Source organism: Lichenostomus cassidix, chromosome 1Aa (genome assembly GCF_008360975.1).
Source record: "Lichenostomus cassidix isolate B80296 chromosome 1Aa, HeHo_3.0, whole genome shotgun sequence".
NCBI classification, from domain to species: domain Eukaryota; kingdom Metazoa; phylum Chordata; class Aves; order Passeriformes; family Meliphagidae; genus Lichenostomus; species Lichenostomus cassidix.
In genome coordinates, this window is record NC_139480.1 from 21,039,276 (window position 1) to 21,065,660 (window position 26,385).

Consider the following 26,385-nt stretch of genomic DNA (forward strand, 5'->3'; position numbering starts at 1 on the left):
CATCACGTATTCTGTCTGCTCCGGTATGTCACCTTAACCACTGGTTCTTGTCTGGGGTATAAAGGTACAAGCTCCGGAAACTTTTCAGTTCTGTCTTCTGTGTCCACACAATCTGTTAGATAGTGTTTGCATGCCTCGGTTCTGTAAACACTTCCCTGTAGTTTTTATTTTATCATTTTTTCCTCTCGAGTGTCTGGTTTTTCCCTCTCTCTCTTCAAGCCGTATTTGTTTCCTGGTGTCACTTTTCTAAGTCAGCACTGGCAGGAACTGGTCCACTGATGAGGCTTGGTGCTGTACAAGCAGTTCTCTTCTATGACAGGTAGTGTTTGGTTCAGAGCAGAAGGGAGATAACAATCTTCCATGGATTTATAAGCTGAGTGCTTTTGTCTTTATTTCAGGATGGTGACTTACATGTCAGTTCTGGCTGTAATAATTGTTTTAGCAATGAAATAGTGCAGGACCAATATCCATATGACTGGAAATAACTTTTCCAAGGTCACTGCGTACAAAAAAATATCACTGTGATGCAAGTCTGAATTAGCTAAGGGTGTTACGTAGTTGGGTTATTCCAAATAAACAAATCAGCCATAAATATGGATGTCCACCATGCATCATCAAGGCTGTGTTTGAATCTAGATGCTCTGGGCACTTCATTAAGTGCAGCATGGTGCCTGGTTTGTCAGACTAACCTAGTCTTCAAGTGAGCTTACTGGCATGTCACTTCTTAGACTCTGAAATCCTTCAGAGGACTGTTGTGTTGGTTGCAGAACTGAAGCTTTTATGTAGGCATTGGCAGATTCAGAGATTTTAGTTCCACATAAGCTAATAAAAAACTCTCAAGCTGTGTATCATAGTGCACATAACGTGGTGGATGGCAGTGGCCTTCTTCTGAAGGATGCACTTTTGAGTAACAGATATTCAATGGGACACTTCCTTCAGTGAAGCTGGCTAGCCTTCAGTTTATTCTGTAAATCTGCTCTGTGTGCCCAGGAGTGGATACTAGGCTATCAGGAAATCAAGGTTTTTTGATTCCTCCGTCCCCCCCAGACTTTCTCAAGGTCCAGCTGTGTTACTAGCATTCTCCATCACCATCTTCCTGCAGGAAGTGATTGTACCACAATGTTTAAGCTTCTGGCAGTTTATCTCATAGATCTTTTGAAGACTCAGTTATACAGACTTAAATCTGATGTTCATAAAATCAACCATACTGGACTTCTACCAATGTATTGCTATTATGTAGGTCCCAAACCTGTGATAATTTATTCCAGGAAACTGGGAGAGGTGCCCTATTTCTATATTCATGTAAAGTCTTTCAGTTAGGGTGTAATTTTTCTTGAGCGCTGTCTTAAAGAGGTAACTTGTTTTGTCTAAATTGTATGCTCACAGGGGTGGTATTATCTTTCATACACTCAACATCAAGGGCTGTCTGTTTCTGTACTAACAGATTGAGGCTGTTCAGGTGCTCAGAGCGATTGCTGTAGTTAGTTGATCGCAGAGAAAGGGAATATCCATACAAAAACTGGAAATCCAAAGTCTGCTTTGACAAGGGATACCTTCTTTCAGTCACTGGGATTGAAGGCGCATCAGTGCGCTTACAGAGGATTATCTTGTTTCCAAAAGTGTTACACATCTGAAAAAAAAATAATCATGGTATCACTAATAACTGTTATATGCTCAATGGTTATAACTAGCATTGATGTACATTTTTACTATGTTAGTATGGTGTGACAGTATACCTGCTGATTTTATGCTGTCATAAAAACACCATCATTTATTGCGTAAGTGGAGGTTTTCAGAATAGTGACAAAAACTTGAGGAAGGCAGTTGCCAATTCTCCCAAGCAGCAGGAGCCAGTAACATTGAGCATGTTAGCCTCTGTCAGCACCAGAAGAGACTTGGAGACTTGCAGAAAAGTAGTTCAGAAACTGAGGCATGTAGTGCTTCAGATTTGGTGCTTGATTAGGATAATAATACTGGCTAATTGGACTGTAGTGCAATACAGATTGATGCTTGTCAGTGTTTCAACTTCACTGTGGTCACAAGCAAAGCTATTTTAAGATCTTTTTCATTTAAGTTAATATTTTGGCTGATTTTGCTGTGTTTTACTAATTCAGACAGTACCAAAAATATTAAAGGTCAATTTCAGACCAAATGTTTCTTTTAGATGTTCTTTGAAACAAATATTTTCTGTCCTAAGGGTTGTTGCAATATCTTAAACTACTGTGTCCATGTAAGTTATATGCAGATTCTAAACTCTTATATTGGTCTAATAAATACTGATTTTTTATATTGTAAGATTTGTTTGTCACATGAGTCGAGTACTACTAGTACTGTTTAAGTAGAGTGAAATAATTTTTATATTACTTGTAAAGTCATGTGGGTGCACTTAACTTTTCATGTAGCATATAAGTAATTGCTGTTGAACAATGTTCACAAGTTATGAACAGCAACACAGTAGTTACAGGGAGCTAACTGACTTCAAATGAAGAGGAGATGGTTTTGTTCTGGTCATTTAGACATTAATATTTAAGAATTAATAATTGAGAACAATATCACTGTATCTGGTTTTTTTGCTATATGAACTTGCACTACCAGCTCTGCACTGAACAAAAAAATAAATACTGTGTGATATTTTAAAGTCTTTTTTAGACTGAAAATGGACATGAAAGTGTTAAATGCAGTGGAAAAATACATCCCACTGCCCTCTTTCTACAACATCTTTATTGTATAAATAAACACTTTATCATTAACTTTATATAAGCAGATTCTTTACAGGTTTTGCTTTTCTAGGTGTGTCCAGTAAAGCAGGCAACTTCATTATAAAAAAACATTCTGGCACCTTAAGGAATTATGGAAGAATCTTGGCTTTAAAGAAGGAGGTTTCCTACTCAGCAGCCCTCTATGCATTTATCTTCAGATAGTGGGTAATAAATTCAGAAAGGAAACTGGCAGCCCCGTGGTTTATATCTGAGTTTCAAAATCATTCTTAATCTGAACTTTTTATTAAGTCCTAACTTGGCAGAGCTCAGTTGTCTTAATTTCTTTTTTTATCCTGGAAAATTAATATTGCAAACTCAGCAATTCTTTCCTTAAGGTTGGGACTTTTCCTTAAGGTTTTTTCCCATCAATAAACTACTCAAATACTACCTTTGTACTACTCATTTAGATTATCAAGGGGAGAGTGTAAGAAAAACACACATTCTTTTTTAGTGGGGGCTTTTCTTAAGTAGTAGAAATTGAAGGTTTGTAATACCTGACCTGAGAATTTAAACACAGATCTTGAGCTGCAGAGGCCATGCTGCAGTGGACTTTTCACCTCTTAGGGGAGTTTAGGGGATCAAGTAGCAATGCCAAAAGCTAAACTAAATTCTCCCTAGCATTTTCCAGTGTAGTCTTAGTCCTTTGTAAATGAACCTAGATATATGGGGGTGATGAGACGGCCCTTACTGAAGGGCTGTGTCAGAACTAGGATAGAGTGCCTAGTTTTCAAGACTACCTTTTTTTTTTGTGGCACATTGTCTAACATTTTTTTCAGTCTTTATCTACTGAGACTTCATGGGTTATCATTGCTCAAGGGTTATCATGGAATGGACCACTGAGAAATTCTAGGTACATGGGAAGTTTTGAGTCATGTCTTGTAGTCTTTAGTCTTCCATCTTAAGAATCATGAATTAAATGTACTGTGTAAAAAAATAAGAGTGATGGTGACTTACAAAAGCATTAGTAAATTAGTTACAATGAATTTACAGCCATGGTTTGTCTAAAAGGTGACTTAAATTGTAAGCCTGACATCAACATACAGTTGGCCATCTAAGACCAGCATTCTGTGACACTGCTTCCAAACTGCTAGTTTGTTTACACACAGGTGAATTTCAGTGTCTTGGCCTCCACAGCACATTGGTAAATGTAGTGGTGGTACCTGCAAAGGAGCCCCTATGGGCAGTGATAATTGAAACTGTTAGGTATAATAAATGTCACTAGACTCAAGGGGCATCCCCCGTGGTAAAAGCATATCTCAGTTTCCTTATCTAAAACAGATGTGGAAATTAACCTGTCTTAACCTTTGCTATTAGCAGAGAAGATAATGTTGACGCATATGCCACACCCTCCAAAAATACTTTCTGTGACAGCATAATACTTTTTCATCGGTAGTTCTCAAACCACGTAACAGAGGTAGAGTCAGTGTCTCCCTTGCATGTTACAGATGAGGAAACTGAGGCACAGGGAAGAAATAAACACAAACATGGAACTTCCTGTTGCCAGAACAAAACGAAAACCCACAGTCTCCTGGGCATTCAGCTGGTGTCCAATGTTTTATCCCTGCTGTAAACTTGGAATATGGCAAGGGATCATAGAACTACGACATACTCATGCCTTTTCTTTTTCACCATCGTATATTTGCTTTTTAAAACTTGGGAATAACTATTCATAGCAGACTCAGTTGCTGGCATATATAAAAAAAAAGAAGTCTTACATACAGTTATGATTTCTTGTATCTGACTAGAATTGCCATAACTCTTCTGTTCAAATGTGAACTGCTGAAGGAGGAATTAATACATGTTGAATTGTGGCACGGTGAAAGTGTGAGGGGGGGTTGCATCTCTAAGTACCTTTATATAAGTGGATTGAGTCTGCTTTACAAGACAGGACACAAGTTGTATACACAATTGCGAGACCAGTTGCTGGCTATTATTCAGAGAGGTTTTACTTTTAATAGCCTTTTCTCATATTTAATATTTTGAAGGGAGTTCTTTGTTTTATGTTGGCATGTAATTAATGTGTTCTTATAAAAGAGTTCTTTTCTTTAAAAACAATTCAAGCTGTTTTATTTCAATCTTCCGTAAGTATCAAAAGTCAAAATTCCATATTATTTTGTCTTTAAGTGCAAATGTCATAAATTCATAAATAAAGTTCACCTGAACATCATCTCTGCAAAACAAATACTGTTTGTTTGTTTGTTTGCTTGTTTTAATCTGGACCTGGGAGTACCGGTGGATGCTGAATGGCATTTTCAAGGGCTCATTAATGAGTGTTGCAAAGCTGGGATGATTCATGAGGTTTATGCTTCACATCCTTTCCTTGATCAATTTAACTGCTGTTCTACAGATTTTTACTTGTGAACATAATACGTATATCATTGAGTGGGTTGAGAAGGAACTGCAGTGGATCTAACTGTAAAAAAATGGGTCTGAATTCTCAAAGCACTCAAAGCGTTTGTGTAACATTCATCCTAGTCCTGGGGGTCTTGATAAATTTGAAATGGATTAAAATCTAAAGGTAGACTTCAGCATTTCATCTAAAAATTCTCTGAGCTTTGGCAAGAACAATTTTATATGCTTTGAATCTGAGGGAGGCTGGAGATGGGAGGGGAACTGCAAGACAAAGTATCTTCTGTAGTAAGAATTTTTTGTTCCATGGCAGTAGACAGTGATAAATTTACGGAAAGCTTGTATGCAGTACACTCTCTTTTTCTGAAAGTAACTAACAACTGAAACTCCAGAATAGAAATAACTGTTTTGCCGTGTGTGTGCTGTTTTGTGGCCAGCCAAGGTTTGAGCAGCATTTAGTGAGGTGCAGCTCAGCGAGTCATGCTGTGTAGGTAAACAGGAAGTGACGGTTTTCAGTTTGCTCACCAGTGGAAGCTCCAGGTTGTGTATGTCAGCTGGTAAATGATCTGCTAAACTGAGATAGTGTGGAATATTATAATCTGCAGCATACTTGTGGTTATGGTTAAGTCATATCTCAGGAGGGTTGAAGTCTACCATGTGCTGTCCTGACTGAGGTTGTAGGATTTAAAAATATCTTCATGCTTTGTCTGATAAAAGCATGTCGCTCTTAATCATGTGCTGTTTGATTAGGCTTTATATGCTATGCTGTTTACCCACATCTTAATTGTTGGTCTCCTGTGATCCACCGTTGAGCAATGAGTGCTTTGAAAAGAAGTTGGCTAGTTCTAACTGAACTGGGGGGTTGTGGGAGGTACTGGAAGTGCAAATGAATTTGTGTCTGAAGACACTTGGAAAAATGTGAGTTGTCTGTAACTGGCTGACTAAGGATTAGGAGTGAAGGATCTCCTTACTGGACAACAGCAGACTTAAGTTCAGACAAGCACTTTTATGGCTTCTATTTATTAAATAGAGGTCCCTTGTTTCACCCCTTTTTTTTTGTTGTAAGATCATTTAATGATCACTGGTACCTTCTCCACATCAGTAAAAGATCTTCAGTGAGGATATTGCAGCTGACCTGTTTGCTTATGAGGGCGCAGCCAAGGCAGGGAATCTGTTCTTGGGTATTAAATTTTTTTTTCTTTTTTAATTGGTTTTGGTCTCTTTAATTCCTTAAATATTTTGGCTGTGTGTTGTGTAGCACTGTCTTCTCATGTTTCAGAAATGGTAGTAAATACCTAAAGTGGCTTTTTGCTATGTCTGAAAAAATGCCTTTCTTCCTTCTCCCTTCAAATAACAAAAGGCAGCATCTCTTACAGAGTGACTTTATTTCTAATAGCCTAGCTTTGTGTATAGGTGGAAAAAATTACTGTTTTCCTAGCATCTATGCACGTGGCATTCTTAAATCAGTGGGTATTCATGGGAAATTAAGAAATGAAAAACAAGCTTTAAGTTTAAAATTGAATGCTGTTGGTAATTGTAGCATATAATTTCTATTATATGCTGCATAACATATGTAGCATATATAACAAGTGATAGAACTGGTGAGGCCTCAGTGTCTTCATTTGAGTAATTTTTCAACTTGCACCAAATAAAGTTTTACTCATGTCACTGGATATTTACAAAAGGCTTTCTTATGTCAGTTCTGTCAAATAATGTGAAGTCTTGCTTTAGTTTTTCTGTCTTTGGAACAAGCAGTCTTTTGAAAAGAATGTCCTGTAAATGGCGCAAAAATTAGAAGATTGTTTCCAGCTGCTTAACTTACTGAAATCTGGCGGCAAACTTCTGAAGTTCTGTATGTCTTCTTTCTGTGGGAAATTAGTTTTAAATCATGTCGGTAACATCTGAAGGTAGCTTTTTTGTAATATAAACTTGTCTTTAAAGAGGATATTATTAGTAATTTGTTAACTATATCTTTAGGAGCTGTAATAGCTTTAAAAATTGAAGTGATCACTGTTTGTCCAAAATAAAAATAAAGTAGTAGGCAAATCCCCAGTGGATGAAGACTCCCATATTTAGACTCAGTTGTGAAGATTGTGGAGGCAACCTGGTGTGAAAACATAAATTATAAACCAGTCTGAGAGTTGCAAAGCTGGCTGATGAAAGTCTAATTTTGCAGTCAAAATATTGTAGAGTTCTTGAAGAGTATTTTTAGCAACAGAAAAGCACGCATATGTGTGCATGCTATCAAGAGGGTATCATCACACTTTCTTTGCACAAGATGCAGTAACCATAAATAAGCTGATACACTGTTCTTAGGGGGAGAAAGCCTAAAAAGACAGTTACATGTGTCTGTTGTACTTACTCTGTCCTCTGGGGACGTAATCCTTGCAGTCCTTCAGATGAAGGTGTCAGCAGTAAGCAAGAGCAGTCTGCCTTCAGCATCACCAGTCTTTTCTCTCTCCGGTTTCTTCCTATCTCAATCCCTTCCTGTCTATAACTGAAAAGTAATTGCAAGTTGACACTTGTGAATACTTACTGAGGCCTTCAAAATTTGGTGGTGATGTTAATTTGTGTTCATATTTTTTGCTGTTGGGCCTGAATTGCACCTATACCATCATACTAGACACGCTTAAAAAGGTTGGCTTACCTACTATCCAAGGCTAATAAATATTGTAGGATTCTGAACCTAATTAAACTCTTCTAAGTTTCTGCAAAAGTGCTAGGAAAACTTTTTCTCTACTTTAGCATATCCCTCTGCTACTTAAAATGTTGAAATTGTTAGGGAAATTGAAATTGAAATTGAAATTGTATGTTTTTTATGTGGCCTAATTACCTTGGGGTCATTTCGGTAGTGGCGGGCATTTAAAATTACCATGAGATGAGATTGCAGTGCATGCCTTCTGTAGGAGTACATGGTGGAGAGAACATTCTCCCTGGAAGTGGGTTATAAGCCCTTCTAGCCAGAAGGGAACACACTGTTCTCGCATGGTAGGAGACTCCTCAATGCCAAGAAAAACGTTACATTTTTTTCTTGAAGCAGGACCACTGTGCAGAATGGAAATCAAACTGCCAGAAAGAGCAAGTAGAGCTTGATTGTGTAGAGCACCAAAGTCTTCCCTTGAGAAAGGGTTGGAAATTGAGGTGCCTGGTCCCTACAGGAGGTTTTATGTTTCTGAATTGATTGAAGAGATAAAATGCATAGCTGTGTTGAGCACTGCAGAAGTGGTTTTGGAAGCTCCATATATTTATGATACTGAAGATAAGGCAATTGCAGAGCAACAGGGAATTATTGTCACTGTCTAATTACAATTTTATTTGCATTGAATAGCATGAATTTATTAACATACCAACATTTAAAAGTGTAATTGCTTAACCATAAGCTTTTTTTTTAGAAAAAAACTAAGATTTCAAGTGCTGTCTCTGCTTGATTAGTCAGTGCTACATTTTATTTGCTTTTTTCCTTCAGGATATTTGTAATCTAGAGAAAAAAATGTCAGCCACTGAATTTTATCTAATGGCCTAATTTTGTGTGAGTGCGGCTCAATTTTCTGTAGAGCACAGTCTCACTTCTGCTTCTTGTCTTTCCTCATTCATGAGTCTTAATGGTATTGTTTCCGTGTCTTCTTCCATAACTCAGCTAATGCTAGGCTATTAGAGATTGCTTTGATACTGAAGCTTCCTGCCATTCTCGTGGTCAAGATTAGAGCAGACCTTACTAAGCATTTCCACAGTCAAGAGGTACTTGATGTTAGCATGCCTGTGTTGCTGAATCCTGCTCTCTGGGGAAAGCTATTACTGCTGTTGTAATGTCAGTGGATGGCTACAGCCCTTTATTTGTGAACAGTCATGCTAGAAGCAAACTGCGGGCTATTTCCCTGGTCTTGTATCTAAGAAGAAATGTGTGACCCAGGAGCACCCAGCGTCATCTGGTCAGCTGCAGCATGTTGGCTCAGCCATAATGAGGATTTCCACTGTAACATGTCTTAAAAACACCTGTGATGGGTACCTTCTCAGCAGCTTTAGTATCGATTAGCACAATGTTTCCAGATACCTACTTTATGGAAAAGAAAACAGAAATACTGATTTCTGTTCTTACAGGGCTTGGATCGCACACAACTATTCACCATAGCTTGCTTTTTCCCTGCAGAAATGTAAAAGTATCTAATTGAGTTCACCATGACTTTGTGGCCAAAAGTCTTCAGACTTCCTGAAGAAGCAACAGCCATTGTACAAGCATGCTGGTTTATTTTTTCAGGGGTTACTCTGCTTGGAAACAACTGCTACTGCTTACATTCTTGCATTACAGGACAAAGTATTTTTTTTTCTCTCTTTTCTTCTTTTTCTTTTTTTCCTGATTTTATTTGTAAGACACTTCTGCTGGGAAAGATAACTTAAAAAAAAACAAGCCATGTGTGATTAACTTATAAGTGTATGCAGGGTTCTTTCTGCACCCTTATGGGAAAAAAACATCATTCTTAAAATTGGGAAAAGGTTGAAAGTTACTGTCAGTGTGTCTTCAGTAGTACTGGCAACATGTAACACATAACAATACTGGACCACTAGAGGAATTTATGAAATCTAGATGCTTTTTTACAAGTACCAAAATGGGAGTGATTAAGCACAGAGGTGATTTTGTAGCCCTTAAACTTAACTGGAAAGGATCTTCAGCAAATGAACTCTAGGCTTTTAATTACCCTTTTTGTGAGTAGGAGGTTGGCCTGGAAGACTTACAGAGATCACGTCCAACCAAAGACATTTTATGAGTCTTTGATCCTTTTTTTTTTTTGTTTGTTTTTTTTTTTTGATCCACCACAACCTGTTGTCAGCTGTATGTAAACACTGCGAAAGACCATCCCAATGGGTCTTGCTTTCTGTTCTTGTGTATACTGAGGTGGCTGAATATCTTACAGCTTTAATCTTGCTGCTATTCTTTGTTGTGACTTTTGGCCCACTATGTTTTAATGTCTGTCAGCCATAAGCCATCTATTGTGATGATTCTTTCTTGTAATGAGATGTGCCACTGTCTGTGTTGGCTTGCTTCACTGTTTTTGGAGAAACACTTGAGTTACAGCAAGTCATTAATTTGACAGGCCACTGCAGCAAATGTTCACACTAGAAGCTGATCAAAGTGCACAGCTGTCTGCTGCCCAGTTGGAAACTGTCAGTGGCTGCTGTGATCATGTTTTACAAATGTGTGATGACCGATTGTGGCTAAGTTTTGCAGGCAGAAGGTGTTTTAATGAGCCTTTTGTTGATACCACGTATCCTGCAGGATGTGTGTTGAAGGGTAGGACCAGCTCTTCCAGTGAGACAGCCAGTGTACAGCTGACAACACCAGACTTACTGCTTCGTAGCTCATCAGCGTGAAGGGTGTGACAAGTTCCTGGAATCATTGGTATGTCCTCCAGCTGGAGGTTGACTGTGGAAAAAGTAAAGGGAACTGAGCGGGGTTGGTTTCAAATACATGGCTATATAAAAAGGACAAGGTCCTCACCAAAAATCTCATGAAATGCAGAAGTGACAACTTCAAAATTCTCTTCCTGAAAACATAGTAGTAACAAAGTAACTTACTGTAGGTCGGAAACAAATACACTCATTATGTTGAATCAGCAGTGTGACCAACTGTGAAGAAATAGTTACATAAAAAGAACACATACTTTTAAATGCAATGTTCAAGAATGCTGTGAGAAACTGAGCTGGGTATATTAATTGGCTTCAAAATAGACAGTGAATACTCACTCAGTAAATGCAGTAGAATACTCAGATTGTGATATTTGTGTAAATATTCTCAGATGCTGCAATTATGCAATTAAAGTTGAACTTTTTAAATTGTATTTATGTGGCTAGGATTCATATTGAAGAGCAGTAGATGAAGTTTTATTTTCTCAAGTTTTAGATTTTGCTGATAAGTCTAAATTTCCAAATTGTGTGGTTAATAAATATTTCTACCATCTTTTTTCCTGAAGCTGAATAGCAGGAAGTTTGGCACCACTGCTCTACATAATGAAAATGAACAGTGGATGGAGTAAAAGGAGTTGGATTTTATTGTCCTTCCTCCCTCACAAAAATACAGTTTGTATTTTTTTTTTCTGTATTGTCCTTCTAATACAAAAAAGCTGAGTGGTGTGACAGCAGAATTTGTAACTATATATTCTGATACGCAAAAGCCTCATTGCAGCTTGTCACCACTAGGAATTTGTACAATACTAATGAGTAAGTTAAAATGCAATTGAATACTAAACTTGGTAGACCTCAAAACAAAACCTACTTTAGATTCGGTGAAATTGTTTTCTAACTTGTAAATCAAGCTCTACTCATAGGGTAACCAAGTATACATTAAATATGTCATGAGTATGCAGAATGAGGACACACACTGTGTAATATTCTTCTCTGTACTCATGGGGTAGGTGTTGGTTCAAGATTTTATAAGCAGCTCTTATCGAGTTATGACAATTACTGGTTTACCCAGATAATCCAGTTGGTGCTTTTGCTGTTACATGTGATAGTAAACGATGCATAGGGAGCCCTGTCTTGACACAGATCACTGTCTCCTGTGCCTTAAATTTAAGTTGTATAATTCCTGCCAAGACCACCCATTTCTGTGAGTAGACCTCTTGGGTAGAGGTTAGTGCAGCTGGACTTGTTTTAGAATGTGAAGAAGGTTTCTTACAGGGGTGGCAAAATAGTTGCTGTGGTTAAATAAGAAGAATGGCCCATCTTTGTTCCTGTGTGTTGTCTTGTGTCTCCAAGGTTGTCGATTTAACAATTAGACAATATTGGAGAAATGGGGGGGGGGAAGGGTGTTAGAAGCAGAGGTTTTGAGCACAATCTGGCCAGCTGTGCCTAAGATTAGGTCATTGCCTGTTTGCAACATAGAGAGGAAAATGGGATCTCTTAGCTGACGTTAAGCTGCAGCTATAACTGTTTTGTTGTGGTAGTATGGCTAATTCTTGGGTCCCACTTGACAAGTGCAGTTATGATTAAATCATGCATATGACTCTGTAGATTATAGGGAGAGAAGTTTTACTCCACACTTAGCTGTAGATCATTTGAGGAGGCAACTACAAAGTGCTCTTTTCAGCAGACAATCATGCTTTAACTTCTTCTGTAGGTTACCAGCAAGATTAGTAGTCTATGTGACAACTTCTGGCAAGGTGGCTGCAAAGAGGAACAGCACTGTATCTTGACTTGTGAAAGTTAGCATCACAGTTCTTGGGCAAAGGTTATTTAGCTTCCTTAAGGCATAGCTGCCAGTCTGGCTATATTACTTTGACTCTTATTTTAACAAAGCTGGAAGTTTTTTTATTAAAAAAAAATCCAGTGAATCTTAGGCTATTCTTTTGGGTTTTTAAACCATTTGAAAAGTGTGATTGTGGTGATAATGATATTTAGTAGATTATGTTACAATGTGAGAAGGCATGCCTGCATTCTAGATGTTTGCTGTTTTGGCAAGTAGTCAGTGTTGAAGAAGGCAAAGTAGGGAGCCCATTACTCAGATTAAGCATAATTCATCCATAAGGGTCTTGGAATTACAACAGATCTAGGAAAACATCTGCTTAGTATTTAATAGTGAAAAAGGAAATAAAACTTCTTGACTGATAGTGAAATAAGTAGAGAACAAACCAGAAAACTATTACTATGTTCAAAGGGCTAACAAACTGTATTCATATAAGGTAAGGATAAGTCTCATCCCCATTCAAAGAAGGACATAGTGGAACTAGTTAATATCTGTGTAAGAGTGATGAGGGTAACATGTAGCATAATCTTTGTTTCTTGGTACAAGAATGACTTAAAACTGGTTTTGCTTCCTAAACTTCCTAAAGAGAACTTAAAGGCCAAAGAAGTGTGGCAAATATCTATAAAAACATGTGCAGCATTAAGAAACAACTATGAAGCCATTAACACCATCTCCTAGTGTAAGAGTAAGGAGGGACAATCAGCTGAAAATAGTAGGTGGCAAAAGTCTAGATAAAATGAGCTGATAATTCACACAGTGCAGAAGTAAACTGTGAAACACAATCCTGTCCAGTGTTGTTATGCTCAGAATTTCATGGGGGTCTGAAGAGTGATTAGACAAATTCACAAAGGAAAAATGCAGTATGTGCAAAAATACACATGCTGGCCTGGGGAGCTTTGAGCTCCAGCCTGGCAGTTCCTGGGGATATGCTTCCATAGTTGCAATGGTGTACTCTTGTGTTCTTACCTTCTCTTGACATCTGGTGCTGCTGGAGAGTATATCCTAGGCTAGATAGCTTCTGGTCTGCCCCATTACAAATCTTTTAAGTTTTATGTCCTTATGACTTGGCTGCAAATAAATATTCTTTGAAGGCTTCCATTTTCCTTTCCTCATAGGACTCTTAAGCTAGGATACATATATACTAGAAAATACGCTCAAGAATGTTCCCAGTGACTGAAGCAATCTGGTGTGGAATAATCTTAATCTCTTATTAAAATCTCTCAGTTCGAAAACAGGACAATTTCTGGTTGCCAACTGGGAATGAGCCTAGCTCATGTGAATTCTCAAACCATGCCCAGGAATTTTCAGAGTTTGCTAGTTGGCATAGGTTAAAACTGTGCCAGAAACCACTTGAAAAATTAAGCAATGTATTCTAGTTGAATTCCAGCTCCCAGGAGTGTGTCCAGGCACTGTGTAATTTGCAGTTCCAGCTTGAATATTGTGTTTGTATCCAGTTTGAAGTACTGAACAGAAATTTCCTTGCATTGTAGTGTTTCTCTGTGTGACCACCATTGTTACTGATCTGCTTCTTACAGGCAGAATCTATTTGCTGATTTTCGTGGAAAAGAATGAAGAGTTCATTTGGGTTCTTAAGGTGTCTAAATCTTGCACAGAAGCGAAAATTTAAAGCATAGGAGTGATTTGAGGTCATTTGAACTTAATGGTGTTAACTACCTGGGAAAACAGCAAAGTTGCTGCATAGAACAAGGAACAAAATTAGGAGATGCTTTGGGAAAGGATCAATTATAGAATTTATGAGTTTTTCATCAAAATTAATTGCTACCTTTTCTTTTTAGACCATGTCTTCAGCCGTTGTTCAGATATATGCAGCAGATCGCAATGCCATGTGGTCAAAGAAATGTTGTGGTGTAGCTTGCCTTGTAAAGGACAATCCACAGAGGTCTTATTTTATCAGAATATTTGACATTAAGGTAAGCATCTTTTTTCTTTTTCAGACTTAAGTTTGGTTGTATTCACTCTCCATTTTGAATTCAATGAGTACAGGTTGTAGCTATGCACTTGGAAATTCTTAAGTGGCTGTGTTTTAAGCAGTGCAATTGCAGTGCATATTGATGGGCAATTGCAACTTTCTCAGGTATTGTAAATTTAGACAATTTCATATATGTTATCTTTAGTGGGTAAAATATCAGATTCAAATTTTTTACAGCTCTCAGAAGCTGTCCTCTATAGGTCTGGCCAGTCACATTAGTGGAAATTAGTACAGTGTTACTGATATGGGTAGCTTTCAAAATTCTAGCAGGTGTCACTCCTTTGCATGTCCTTCTGTATGAGTGGAAACAATCTTGATCAGTATGGTGGTGCATGTGAGAACTACAGGATAAACAAGTTGTGTGTTCTGACTTTTTTGGAGGGTTTTGGTGGCTTTTTCTTTCATTCCTCCTCCACAATGTATACACTCATACTGAAGATCTTTGTCCCATTATAATATTCCACTCAAGAGTGTGGGAACTGAGAATGAAGTGTCCAAGATGTGTTTTCATAACAAAAATTATGCTGAGAAATGTAAGTCCTACTGACTGTGCTGAGACTTTGGATAGCTTCCCGTTGTCTCTGCAGCCAGGAAACTGCTCCTTATCTGTCAGCATTCAGTGCTCGAAGTCTCTCAGATTTGTTAAGGATTTCCAGTTAGCATTTGCATTTGACTTTGTGATTTGTCCACTTGACTTAAGATTTTGTGAGAACCCTCTGCCTTGGGTGCTGAACTATAATGTCATATAAATACACAAAACTTCTTAAAAATAGGAGTTTTTATTCTCTTATTTTTGTTAACTGTTTTCAAGTCAAGCCTGGGGTAAGAACAGGAAGCTGGAAGCCTCCTTTATTGCTTTTGCTGTTTCATTGCTGTATTCCTGTGACTGGTGACTATTACTTCTCTCAGTATCACTGTTGCAGAGCTGTAGAACTTGAAAGAAGATTTTTGAAAACATCTAGGAATTTGAACAGAACACAGTGACAGTTGAATAGGCTTTTTCACAGCTCTTCCACAAGCTCTGGTGTATTTTGATTTTGATTGAGCTTCTCTGTTGGGTTAATAGCAAGGGAGATGGTTACTCTGCTGTGTCCAATTCTTAGTAGGTTCTATTGTAAAATAAGTTAAACTCTGCAATTTCATCTGAAGTTTTTCAGTCTTCTGATTTTTTGTTTTCTTCTTTTCAGGATGGGAAATTATTGTGGGAGCAAGAGCTGTACAATAACTTTGTATATAATAGTCCTAGAGGATATTTTCATACCTTTGCTGGAGATGTGAGTCTCAATGTCTTTGAATACCTATTTTAAAATGCCTTTGGTTTGAACAGTATCTTCTTTTAATGTAACTGAGGTTATTAATGAATTCTGTAAATTATTTATAAAAGCTTATTTATGAAAGGAATTTTTTTGGTATCTCAGCTAGAGAATTTAATGTGTAATACAGAAGCATAAAATGTGGTTCTTTATTTTCAACTTCCTTTAATGAAATTACATTTTGACTTGCAGATGATGTTTATGACATACCGTGTATTTTTAAAGCACAAATTTTCCTCTCCCCTCTTTGATTTGAAGCTACAAGATTTTGCTTATATCTGTTAGCCATGATCTCTGGAAACTTGATTAGTAGCCAGACATTCCTGAGATACAATACTTCACAAAGACTTGATTTCAGATTTGCAGTGATGATTGTTTTCTGGTTATACCTTTAGAAAGGTGTAAGACGACATTTAAGAAAGCCTTTAAAACATTTTCTTAGTCATGGGTGGCGGAATATTAATGTTTTTCAGACATGTCAAGTTGGTCTTAATTTTGCTAATGAAGAAGAAGCTAAACTATTCCGCAAAACAGTAACAGATTTACTTGGACGACGGCAGAGAAAATCTGGTAAATATTCAAATTAATCTTAAATTCAGGTTTGTTTATGTTGTTTTGGGGGGGAGGCAGGAAGCCACTGGAGCTACTACTGCCATATTCGTATTTTGAAGTAATTATGCTATTAAACCATGCTTCTGTATTGTGCAAAAATTAGTATTTTTCTGAAACAACTCACCTTGGTGTTCTGTTCTGTAAGTCGCAATGTAAGCTGAGACCACAAGGTTATGAGTTGAAAATATAGATCAGAGGAAACAAAAATGGTAAGGTGACATTGGGAAAACTAGAAATCTTTCTCTAAGTTGTTTTCATATTTGAATAAACCCTCTTTTAGCCCTGGGCTGTTTATAACTGGTTTGTTAAATTCAGCCCAAGTGGGTTGTAACAAAGATTTTACCATCTGGTATGTTCAGTAGTTCATGTGAATGAATTGTTGGCATTGATCCAGCAGTTAGTAGAGGAATATCTTTTATTCAGAACTAGTGATCTAGGCTCAGGCCAAGAACAGAAGACATAATGTGCCTATACTGTCCTTAGCAGCACAGGATAGTGAAGCACAGCATGCTTTTTGCCAGCTGCAAGATGTCTTGGGAACATGGTCAGTGCTTTAAAGGGAGTTCAGGCTTCCTACAGATCTTGTCTTGGTCATTTTCCAGGGAGCCCATAAACAACTAGCCTGTCTTGACAACCATATGTCTGTGAATGATAAAGTGATGCAAAACACAGGCTGGGAACAAATAGATGTGTTCCGGCTTGCTGCAGGATGTAGTGTGGACTTGGGTGCGAGCTACAGGGTGCATTTGTGTAATGCATTCTGGAATTGCATTGCACTAGCAATGCAGTGTAGACTACTGTAAAAGGAGAAAACCCTTGTCCTGGGGAGCTGCCCATGCAACTGTTCTTGGGAATGTGCATTATCAGTGTGTATTCACTTGGATTTCAACAAGGCATGGTGACTCAGGAGCAGAGCACTTGTTGAGGGAGCTTAAATGACTTCTTTAAGATTCCCTCAGCTCAGAATAAATTTATACGGTTTCATGAGAAGGAGGATCACTAACAAGTGTCATTAATAAAGCTTCTCACATTCACATTGGAAAAAATAATTTTGCATCTACTATTCCTGAAGTTTTACTCTGTTACATGTCTATAACACAGCTACAATGCACAGACATGACTTGGGAGGAAGCATGTTTGCATTATTGGCCATAGCAAACTTTGTTTGAAAATAGTGGTTCAGTCAAACCTTCTGTTTACGGTGGGTTTTTTCCACATAGTGATTTTTTTTTCACAGGACCACATAAGTTTATCTGATTTACTCTTTGAACTAATATCTTGGTTTGTGTGCTAAAGCTCGTGTTACTTCATATATTGTTTTAACAAGCAACTCTTCCTCCCCAGACATTTACAACTACAAGACAACTTTAATTTAAAAAAGACAATGAAATGAAACAAACAAAAGAGTACCCTCAAAACAAAACACTTCAACTTTCTCCTTGTTAAGAGTCTCAAAACAAGTTTAAAACAGTTATGAGATTCCTTAGTCAAGCCACCAGATGGAGTTCTGTATTTGTCATTGTGACTATTTAATTGTGGTTCTAAAATAATAGGTTTTGCAGTTGTTCACATTGAAGCTGATATGGTGGTAATGTTTATGCTTTTACTTATTTCTAAGTGCCTATATAAAACATTAATTTATACTTAGATTTATATATAATACAAGTAATATAAAGTTGTATATTATTTTCAATATTAATACAACTTAATACATCTTAACTTCTCAGTCACAAAGGTAATAGTCTGCTAGTTTTGATGCCTTTCCGGTTTAATGGGATTTTTACTCCCATGCCTTCCGAACTATGTTTCATTTCATAGCAGTGCCACCTGAGATGCTTTCAACTCAAGTCAGTTTTCTGTGTGATTATTTAGCTGCCTATTACGCCTTTCAGGGCTTGCTAGGAGACTTCTCTAGGAGTCTTATTGAAAACTTATGTTGTTGAAAGGTAGCAGTAACAGCAGTTCTGGCTCACAAAGCTGTGACTTGGTGCTGAAGTCAGTACACAAAATACTGTCTGACAGCTAAGAGAAGACACAACAGTGTTCTGCTCTTCCTCACTCAGCATAAAATGCACTCCAGTATACAGACAACCCCTGAATAAGTGCATCATGGAGTTCCAGAGAGGTGAAAGTTTGGCTTCAGATAGAGAACGAACAAGAGCTTGCAAATGTACAAAATACCAAGTAGAGAATAAAATGAGGGACAAAGGCAGAGAAAGAATTCTTGATCTGTTGTCCTAATCTTTGTAATAATGCAGGTTTTCAACTAGATCAACTTTGATTTGGGTTGCGGTTTTTGTTTTGTGGGTTTTGGAGGTTTTGAGTTTCTGGTTTGGTTTTTTGTCAATTACATTTTTAGCCTTAGGTTAGAAAGAAAATGCTATAATTCATTACTTTGTCTGTAGATCTACTTAAATAATCTCTCCATTTACTTCTTAAACCAATCCCAAATAGTTCCCCCAGTAAGCAGGGTGAATGCAGTGTGTCTCTTGTCAGTACTTGTCACTATAGTACAGTCTCGCTTTGGGTATTGTACATAGATACCATTAGTTTTTATTTTCACCATCTTGTCTCAGAAATGTTAATATGTGTACACACACAAGTGCCTTCTCTGCATGCTGAGCACTCAGCCCTCAAAGAGCAGCAGTCTCTTGTTCTTAACTGCAAGTAGCTCTTTCTGAAGTAGGAGGCTTCCTGTCTAATTTTTATGTACTGCTTGTAGCTCATGGGTGGGAGCTCTGTTAACCTTACATGAAACTGCTCTTTCCCTCCACAAGCTCTTAGCTCCTGAGTCCCTTCATAATTGGACTTGATAAGTTTCAAGATAGATACTTCATATGGACAGGGGGTTTTTTTTATTAGTTTTGGGTTTTATTTCATTTTTGGTAACCGCTTTTGTTCTTGCTGCCTGAGTGACAAGGGCATCTCTAACCTGCTCAGCTTGCATTGGATTCAAGTCTTGGCAGAGCTTATTTTCATTTCTAGGAATGCTCATTGAAGGGAGCTGTGTTTTTTGTACATACGCAACTGCCGATACTCATCTGTTTTAGATCAGAAGGCATGTTCATCTTTAAAAATTGAAAAAACTACCACTCTCCAGTCAGATCATCTGCACTTCAGGAACAAAAGTTCATACTTTCTTGTCAGCAGTGGGAACCACAGAAAAACAGAGCTAGTCTCTTTGGGCCACAAATGAATCTAGCCAGTAAAAATTACCGGAAGTGTATAAAATGTTTTGGTTTGTTTCCCACTATTTTTTCTCTTGAACTGTTTATTCTAATCAAAATTGTAATGGATTCTCATTATTTGACTCAAGGCCACCTAACACTTTCTATAAATACCTCCTGCTTTTGCCATCTTTCTGTCCTATGCCACATGACTTGCAACCAGTCCTGCACTCTTCTTTGCTCTCTGAGTTGTTGATTAAATCTCTAGTAGTCCAAAGGTTGAGTTGGGGGTTGATTTTTTTATTCCTAGGCGACAGTATGAGATGGGGTTTCTTAAAATGAATATTGTAGGAAGAGAAAGCACAGTATTTGGCCAAAAAGCTGGTTTTTTTTCCTTTTTTTATTTTCTTTTTTTTCCTTTTTGTTCCTTTTTTTTTTCTTTCCTCACCTTAGACCTGATACCTTGTGCTGAGGCACTCTTGCAGAGGTTCTCCACCTCTATGCCTGAGACTAACCTGCTGTGACTTAAAAATCAGCTGTCTGTCTTTGGAAGGCTTGTTCATCAAAAGTTGATTCTCAGTGGATTTTGGTCATCTTCCCATGAAAGTTTGATGGTCTTGACAGATTCCTTTATTTCTGCCTGAAGATCAGCAGAGTGACATGAGGCTGACTTGACTTGCATACTTCCTTCCGATTGTATACTTTTGGGGTTTTAAGTATTCCTAGGACAAGGTCAGCACCATCTGTGAAGGCACCTTCTCCTTTTTTATGTTTGTGAGTCTGGAAAAGTATAACAAGTTAACAGTTCCTCTGGGGATTACTGGGAAGTGAAATGCCTGTTACAAATTCTTATAACGCAACTCTTGGGAGCCCCTGTTGGACTACAAACACCCCAGAACTGAAAAGGAGGCATGTAACCTTCTGTGGTTTTTGGTGTAGTGAGATGATAAACTGTTTGCCTTTATGGGTGCTACTAAATCCAGATCTCTTAAATGTGTGTGTACAGATACACAAATACTGTAAATGCGTACTGGGGGTAGATAGGAATTAATATTAAGTGAGGGAAATCTCCTTTAAATGGGAATTCACTATTATAGGCAGAGAATATTGAGGTGTGAAATGTTTACATTTTGAATCATCAAGCCAGATTCTTCATGGTCTGTGAAATACTGTGGTGCTATGAATAGAATATCATATTAATATCAGGAAGATTGTAGTTCTTTCCACATGTTTCAGTTATCTGTGGGATAACATAGGTGAAGTGTGTTGCCCTCTATTCTGAGAGAGAACAATACTCTATAAAAGTGCTAATTACATTTTAGATAAAAATGAAGGAACAGTTTAATTCAGTGGACATCAGAAAGCATGATGCTTCAAAAATCTTACTTTGATAGGCTGTACTAAAACAGATGCTTTTTGAATATTTCACTCTACTTAATAGTTGAAATGCCTGAAACCAAGTCAGTAGCTATTGCCTTATGCCCCTGCTTAGTTTGTACACTTGAAATCAGTGCTTATTATCTCAGATTGGGTTTTTTGTTCTGTAATACCTTTTTTCAACTGCACAAGTAGACTTTAAAGATATTAATAGATTTCTAAGTTTCAGGTCAAGGTCATTGAATGTTTCACTAGAAAATAAAATTTAGGATGATTTTTTCCTGTAATGCCTATGGTTAAATAGCTCTTTTTCTTTTTCAACAGAAAAAAGACGAGACCCACCAAATGGTAAGCTCTTTGCATGCATACTGCGTTTTATTTTTTCCGTCTGCTGTCACTTACTGTTTATATATAGCTTTGTTTCAGATTTGTTTAGGAGAGTCATATAGTGACAAAAGTAGTATGCTGGAGTTTACAGTGATTTTTTTGTTTCTGTTCTTTGGTATTTGTTTAGTGTGGCTTGAAAATTTTGTGGGTTAGCTGGCATTTGTAAAGAATGTTTCTGGAGCAGCATATTTTGTTGCAAATAGGACAAGAGGGCACTTCAGCTTAAACTGAGAAGAAAACTTTGTACTTTGCATGGGCTGCTTGATCTTCAGAACAGGCATGCATAGGATCACTGTACAAAGTTAGTCCATTTGTATTAATGGCAGGCATAATGATGATGGATTTAATAGAACATAAGAATTGAATTTCAGTATACCTGGCTAACCACATAACATAGTCTTTTAGTTTTATGTCATATGTTTGTCAATGTTAAACTCTTTTTGAGTGAAGAATTATTTGAATCTCCTTGTCTCTCAGGAATATGTCTCACTAGCATGAAGATACAGGTTCCTCAGGAGATCCTCTTATTAAATTGATGGAAGGAATCAAACTATGTATCAGTTTGATACAGAACTTTTTTACCATCTGTTCTAAAATCGTAGAAAAGCAAGCACATCAATAATTATCAAGTTTGGTGGTTTTGATTTCTGAATTCACACTGAAGTTAAAAAGTGATTTCTCCTGTCATATTTCTGTCAGTGATCCAAATCATGGGTTGTATCACTTCATCTGTGAGTTTGCTGCTTGAGCAAGGGTATTGTCAACTGATCTTCTGAAATTTCCTTATTGCTTGAAGTAGTAGTCTTAAAATTTGTACTAACCAGGTCATTCAGCCATCTCTGTAGGTCACCACAATACGTAATTCATAGCTAATCCTGAATTATGGAAACTACTGATTCCTTTTATATACTCAGGTAAAACCTCCCTCATGTGTAATACTTCTCAAAAAATTGCTTTTTCTTGTTCATAAATGTCAAGTTTTGAGAAAATTCAGGCAACCATCAGTTTAGGCCAGGCATTTTTAGTATAGCTTCAACTTTGACTGGGCTGTTAAGTTTTGAAACACCTAATAATACTCTCTGTAATTGTCTTGCCAGCTTTTCTGAGCTTTCAGAAGGTTTTAGCTGTTCTGCTCACCTAAACAGCATATGCCTGATAGCAGTATCTGCAGTAGAAATGGGAATTACAACAGCAGTGCTGACCGTGTAGTGCCACCTACCACGAAAAATTCAGCCTTTGTTGCTGTTGTAACACAAACAATTTATTGGTTTAGTATCTTCTGGATTAGAATAAGATTTAAGAAAACTAAGCCTGCAAAAACTTTTGTGCTTAAAATACTCTCCATAATTCATGCTGTAAGACCTTGGCCAACAATATTTTTCTGAGAAAAATGCTCTCATACTAAGCTTGCAGTCATTGTCCCTATGCTGAATTTATCGTGAGTATTCTGTTGAAGACATAGGGTTTATGCTCAGTGTTTCAGATTTATAATCACTTCAAAGGATTCAGCATATCTGTTTTTCAGTAAAGTGTTTCCCTGGGACATTCCCTGGTACTCTTCCAAAACCTGTCAATTTTCCTTTTCTTATTCTGTCAAATTCTGTAATGCCTGGCTTCTCTGCTGGTAAAAAGCTGTGTGGCCATGTCCACAGTAGTCGCAGGTGAGATGTGGTCAGGGCAAGGATTATAGCCTCAGGTTATTATACTCTACACAGATTTCACATTTCAGTATTTGGGATTAAGACTGGAGCAGATACATACAGTCAGCATACAACTGGAAGGAAAAAACCCACACCTGTTGTAATAACAGATCATTTTTGTTTTACTCTCCATATGCAGTGAAATTCTGCTGGGGAGAAAAGATGGAATGCCTGCTTTTTTTTTGTTGTTGTTGTGCTGGGTGTTAATACATTATTACCTCTAAAACTGAATAACAAGAACAGTCACATTTCTGTACTCACATGACCCATGGTTGAAATACTGTGGGGAATTTTTTTTTACTGGGGCTTGTTAGTCTGGATTTTCTGCATACATTGAAGCTGCATGGAAAAAGCACTCTGTCTTTTGTATGACGTTTTCAGTGATACGGATTTAAGGTTTTTTTTTTTTGTAGAATTGCAGGATTAAACTCAAATTGGCATTAACAGTTATGTAAAATGTATTAGTCTGTAATTTCCTGGGATTTGTGTTCTACTCATTTGTAATAGCTAGGTCTCTATGCAAATAAAGAACAGTTATTGTGGTTGAACTGACCTCTTAGTGAAGTACGAGATGAAATGAGGATTTGTCAGAGTATTAGGTTTTGAGGGAATCATGAAAAACCATGTGGCAAAATTTTATTTCAGCTGTTAACTAGAACAGTTTGCATTTCTTGTAGGGCTGTCTGTAGTCTCGGACAAGTACCTAGAGAGGCTCAAAATAAAATACAGAATAGAATTAACAGTTCAAAATGTTCTGTACGACATTTGCTGGAGCCCCTTCTGAGGGTGTCACAGATATTGATAACAGTGGATGCTTAAGGCCACTGTACTGTCAGGTACTTCCTAATGATGAGCTCTATATGCCTCTCTCATCTTCATTTATTGAGCTGTCTACACCTGATGGGGAAGGTGCATGTCTTATGATGGGAAAAATTTTACTGGATATAAATATGGCAGTTCTAGAAGAGTACAGTTCTTTCCAAGGTTCTTTTATCCCTCGTGGACATCTAAGGTCTAAACCAGACGGTAAGAAAAATTTTTATCTTTAAGCTTACTGTGACCTCTCATATGAATATTATTGTCAAGGAATCAGGCTATCAATCAAATTTTAGCTCAGCTGAATAAAATTTCAGTTTGCAAATGGCTGCTGCTTTACATACAACTGACTCTGTTTGGTTAGTTCAGAATTTTACATGCAAAAAGGTGCATTTTCAAAGACTTAGAAATTGAGAGAAGAGCATAAAAAACTTACTAGCATTATAAAGGTACCCATTTATTTTTTGAATGTCAGTACAGTTATTGAAACTCTAAATACCAATATAATAGGTGAAAATGGGAAGCATATAACAAAAAATGTAATAGGTGGTTAAAGTGAAGATTACCTCCTAGTGTTTTTAGTTTTGTACCAGTGAAACTAAGACTGTAATTTTCAATTCATTCTGAAGATTTTACTGAACTTATTGTTAAGTTTACAGTTGATAATATTTGCTGATTAGTCAATTCAAAGCCCAATTTTAAGGGGAACTTTAACAATGCAAATTGTTTCGTGTAGTCATAGGTAGTCAGTTTATGTTTTGGTATTCTCAGGGGACAGTTGTTTAGATCATAACATTTTTAGATCAAAGGACTTCTGCTTAGCAGAAAACATTTTAGAAATCTGTTCCTGCAGTTTCAATGCAGTTTTAAATCTTGTCCTTTAAGACTCTTACAGTAATGTCAGAGATGTCATGTTTTGGATGAGTTTTGTCTAGCCCAGTGTCATGTTTCTTCCCTTGTTTCTTGTCCTGGCCAGTACTAGGTGCTTCCCACTAAGCTGTTCAACTACAAATGTCAGCTGTGTTATCTGTTGTATTGTCTACTTGTCCTTTCTGATTTTTATTTTGGACTGTGGTCATAAGGCTTGTTGGTCCTTTCGGAATGCATTTTTGAAAAAATAGTGTCAAAATAAGGTTCAGATTTATCAAAGTCTAATTAGACTTTTTTATCATCTGCCCAGTAAGACTGGGTCTTACTTTAGTTCATCTGCTAAAGACTGAGTCCTAACTGACAGGGAAGTAGGGAATGTTTTCAAGCTATTTCTGACCAAACTGGTTTTAAATTAACTGCTTAATCTCATTCTTCCAAAACTGAAATTATTTATCCTTTTTTTTAAAAAATACACCTGTGTGTATGTGTGTATGTATGTATATGTCTATATGTATATGATAAATGCATAAATTGCCATGTAATATTTAAGTACTGCTATTGCTTGCTTATGTCAAGAGTTATCTTCTGTCAGAGCTAAAAAACCTGAGTGGAACATGTTCTGGATTTTTGCTTGCTAGTATTACACAAGTAGCATAATATTAAAATGCTAAAATTGGCAGGAGTGTAATTCAGATGCATTTTAAATAACTAGAGGAATAATTCATAATTGTTTATAATTAAGGACAAAGTTTGAGAACATAGATGAAACACAATTACGAATTGTATTTCTGGTGCTGTTTTTACTGTTTCTTCAAGCTGTTTCTTATCTGGGACTTCATTGTTTTGAATACCTGTCAAAGACTAATACCTAAGAAATCCTGAATAGTTCCACAGATACTGTCCTATATATGAAGACAGTAGTGTGTCCAGATCAGCCTTCTGAAGTTGTTGTGATGTTCAGGTTCTGTGTGTGATGGCAGAAGGCATTCCCACTTGGGGCTTTTTAAGCAAAGGTTCTGTCTCCTGAAAGATCAGTTCAGTGTGCTGCCTGCTGGCTCTTTAGGTCTAACTGTTTCTGAAAGTCACATCTTTGGTCTTGTCTAGGATTGTAGCTGTGCTGCATCTTAATGGGTCTCATCATTCCATGTGTTCTGTGCATGTGGCAAAAAACAAGTTGTAGTTCAGAAAATATTTATGTTGCTCTGCTCTAGAAACAGTTCTTTTTTTTTCCATCAAATAACTTATTTTATGCATCTGACATCCGGAACCCATCTGGATGCATGCGGCATGTAAAGCTATGGATAGAGTACAAGTATTGTACAGCTCAGAAACAACGCCCGGAGTTTGTGGACTAAATATGGCATTGTTGAAACAGAGTAGTAAAAATCCTGTACTTTACCTTTACAGGCCCAAATCTACCAATGGCAACTGTTGATATCAAAAATCCAGAAATTACAACTAACAGATTTTATACTCCACAAGTCAACAATATTTCATATACCAAAGAAAAGAAGAAAGGAAAAACTAAAAAGAGAAGATTGACAAAGGCAGATATTGGAACTCCATCTAATTTCCAGTAAGTACATTTTTGAGTTTGGGTTTGGTTTTGGATGGATGGGAGTTTTGTTGGTTGGGAGGGAGAAGGTGGGGGGTGTTGGCATTTAGTTCTGTGGGGTTTTTTTGGTTGGGTTTTTTTTTTTTTGTGTCAGTTATACTTGAAAATGGTTAAGTCCTGAATGTGTATAACCTGAACTAAGTAAATGCTAGCTGGAATGCTGTGGGGTTTAAAAGAAGCTTAGCTTATACAC

At 37.2% G+C, this 26,385-nt stretch overlaps 1 protein-coding gene across 2 annotated transcripts in view; it reads left to right on the top strand.

Annotated features, from left to right (window-relative positions):
* The window catches only part of WASL (WASP like actin nucleation promoting factor), a 50,528-nt gene that overhangs the window by 11,573 nt on the left and 12,570 nt on the right, over positions 1-26,385 (top strand). The window contains exons 2-6 of one of the 2 annotated variants that reach the window (XM_085042039.1): positions 14,142-14,276; positions 15,523-15,609; positions 16,122-16,218; positions 21,129-21,152; positions 25,985-26,153. In XM_085042039.1, the coding sequence (XP_084898165.1) occupies positions 14,142-14,276; positions 15,523-15,609; positions 16,122-16,218; positions 21,129-21,152; positions 25,985-26,153 (512 nt within the window). The remainder of the gene's footprint in view (positions 1-14,141; positions 14,277-15,522; positions 15,610-16,121; positions 16,219-21,128; positions 21,153-25,984; positions 26,154-26,385) is intronic. The other variant, XM_085042048.1, reaches the window with a different exon arrangement.